This window comes from Castanea sativa, chromosome 6 (genome assembly GCF_040712315.1).
Source record: "Castanea sativa cultivar Marrone di Chiusa Pesio chromosome 6, ASM4071231v1".
NCBI classification, from domain to species: Eukaryota; Viridiplantae; Streptophyta; class Magnoliopsida; order Fagales; family Fagaceae; genus Castanea; species Castanea sativa.
In genome coordinates, this window is record NC_134018.1 from 32,023,263 (window position 1) to 32,025,999 (window position 2,737).

General features: G+C 44.4%; 1 protein-coding gene across 1 annotated transcript; it reads right to left on the reverse strand.

The window, feature by feature from the left end:
* Positions 1 to 285: 285 nt before the first annotated feature.
* LOC142639802 (uncharacterized) lies at positions 286 to 2,417 on the reverse strand. Its single transcript, XM_075813941.1, has 4 exons — positions 2,072 to 2,417; positions 1,791 to 2,008; positions 1,043 to 1,634; positions 286 to 998 (listed from the first exon to the last, which is right to left on the reverse strand). Exons 1-4 carry the CDS (start codon positions 2,415 to 2,417, stop codon positions 286 to 288), a joined length of 1,869 nt encoding a protein of 622 aa, XP_075670056.1.
* Positions 2,418 to 2,737: the final 320 nt, after the last annotated feature.

Consider the following 2,737-nt stretch of genomic DNA (forward strand, 5'->3'; position numbering starts at 1 on the left):
CACATCCATTTGATAAAGAGGCCAACGACGAATAGCAGCCACAGCAATGAGACATCTGAGAGATGTAAGGCGAGCAGCAGGAGCAAATGTTTCCTCATAGTCAATGCCATACTCCTGAGTAAAGCCCTTGGTAACAAGGCGAGCCTTGTATCGTTCAACAGATCTATCAGCCTTGGTCTTGATCTTGTAAACCCACCTACAACCTACTACAGACTGACCAGGAGGCAAATCAACCATATCCCAAGTGTGATTCTTATGAAGGGCATCTAGTTCTTCATTCATAGCTTACTGCCAAAGAGTGTCAGTATGGGCCTCACAATAGGTGTGAGGTTCATAGAGGGTGGCAAGTGCAAAAGAGCAGTGATAATCAGTGAGATAAGGAGGAGGAATGCTTACTCGGGTGGAACGATGAAGTTCAGGACCAACAGGTGACTTAGGAGATGGTGGTGCCACAAGTACCAAGACAGGCAGGTCATATGCCAGGGACGGAACCGGAGATGAGTCTTTTGGAGAGGCAACCGATGTTGAAGAATCCTCCACAAGTTCAGGATAGAGAGGGAGGAAAAGATCCGTAAAAATGGGAGACTCTAAGGAAGGGGATGCAAGAAACTGCTGAAGACTCGTGAAAGGACGATGTTCCCAAAACTCAACATGACGAGAGACATGAAGGAGATGAGAAATAGGATCATAGCAGCGAAACCCCTTTTGAGATACACCATAACCAAGGAAACAACAGAGATGAGCACGAGGTTGGAGCTTTGTTCGTTCATGAGGAGGAAGAGAGACAAAGCAAGCACAACCAAAAACCCGAAGAGAGGAGTAGTCAAGAGTTTGACCATAGAGAAGCTCGAATGGTGATTTGTTGTGTGTAGTTGGTGAAGGAATACGACTAATGGTGTACACAGTAGTGAGTGCGGCCTCACCCCAAAAGCGCTCAGGAAGAGAGGCAAAAATGAGAAGGGTGCGGACAACATCAAGAATGTGACGATGTTTTCGTTCTGCACGACCATTTTGTTGAGAGGTAAGTATGGATGACCAAGACGAGCATGCCATAGATTAGGTGAAGGGGTGGCAGTGGTAGCAGCTGCAGAAACAACTTGTGAAGGAATCTTCAAGTCATGAACCTCAAACATGCGACCAACCTTATGGTCTGTCCCAAGCACTTGACTTGTCCAGGGATCCTGCACATCCACACCATGATTAGTAAATAGAAGATCTACTCCTAATTCACAAAGTTGACCAACAGAATGTAAATTGAGGGATAATTTTGGGATATGAAAAGTGTCATTAAGGGATAAACAGGGAGAAGAGATTGTTCCTTTATGACTAATAGGCATAGGAGTTCCATCAGTAGTGTAAATGGTGATTGGATGTGTTAAAGGTGTCGTATCAGAAAATTGGGATTCATCAGGAGTCATATGGTTACAACATGCAGTATCAAAAAACCAAGGTTGTTTACCTGAGATGATAGAAAGATCAGTGGAAGTGCGGGATAAAACCTGTTGAACAACTGTCTTAATATCAACTATAGTAAGTGAGGAAGCCAAAGATGGACCTGTAGGAACTGATGGATCCGAAGGACATACAGCAGCTGCTCGAGGAAGAGAAGCTTTATTCTGCTCTTGCACAAATTTCTGCAGTTTGCGACAAACTGAGATGTCATGGCCTTTAGCACGACAAAACTCGTAGCGAGTACCTTTGGAAGACTAAAAGGTGGGACGCCCGGAGTTTATTCGTGGAGGAGCAGTGAATGCAGCAATGGGAGGCTGTGGAGATGGTGTAGCCAATACATGATCAGATGATGACATGTGATGAGTAGGCCGATGGTTCTCCTCAGAAATGAGCTCCTTGACTGTAGCATCAAGAGAAGGAGTAGGAGACCGACTAAGCAGAGAAGCCCTAGTAGGCTCAAAATCCTCACGTAACCCCATCATGAAGTGCATAAATTTACGACGATCCCGATATTTGACAAAGAGCTCAATGTCCTTAGGACACACTAGTAGAGGATCTGCAGCAGAAAGTTGTTCCTACATAGTAGAAGTCTGAGAATAATAATCAGAAATAGACTGACCTATCTCTTGGCGCATTTGATAAAGCTTTGATTCAATGTAGAACTCCAAGCTCGAATCATTAGTACAATTATAGTGATCGGCCAGAAATTTCCAAGCAGCCTCAGTAGTCTTAAGATGAGGAAGAAGATTATGAATGGAGGGAATAGAGGTATTGATAAACCAAGACAAGATCTTACTCTGAATACTCTCCCATTCCTCTAGGCGTTCTTCATAATCATCCGTTGCAACAGCAGTCTTGGAGGCATCTTCAATAGCTGTGGCTTTGGACTTAGGGTTTGGTACTGGCTTAGGAATTGAACCTGTCACATATCTCCACAGTTTACGACCCTTGAGGAAGACAATCATATTCTAAGATCATGCATGATAGCTAGTGGGACCATCCAACATAATGGTGATAGGACATATGATATCTCGACCATTTTGTTGAGCCATAATGAGGAAAATGGCCAAAAAATGGGATTTAGAGACCTCAAATGCAAAAACGGAGTCCAAAATTGGAATTTACGTGAAAAACTGAGCAAGACAGGTTCGGTTGAAAATGTTTAACTTTGGTCAACGGTCAACGGTAAACGTGTGCTGACGTAGGCAGATGACACAGACGCTGGCGTGTGTAGGATGACGTCAGCCTAGGGCTGACGTGGACAGACGCGAAGGTCTCAGGCGCG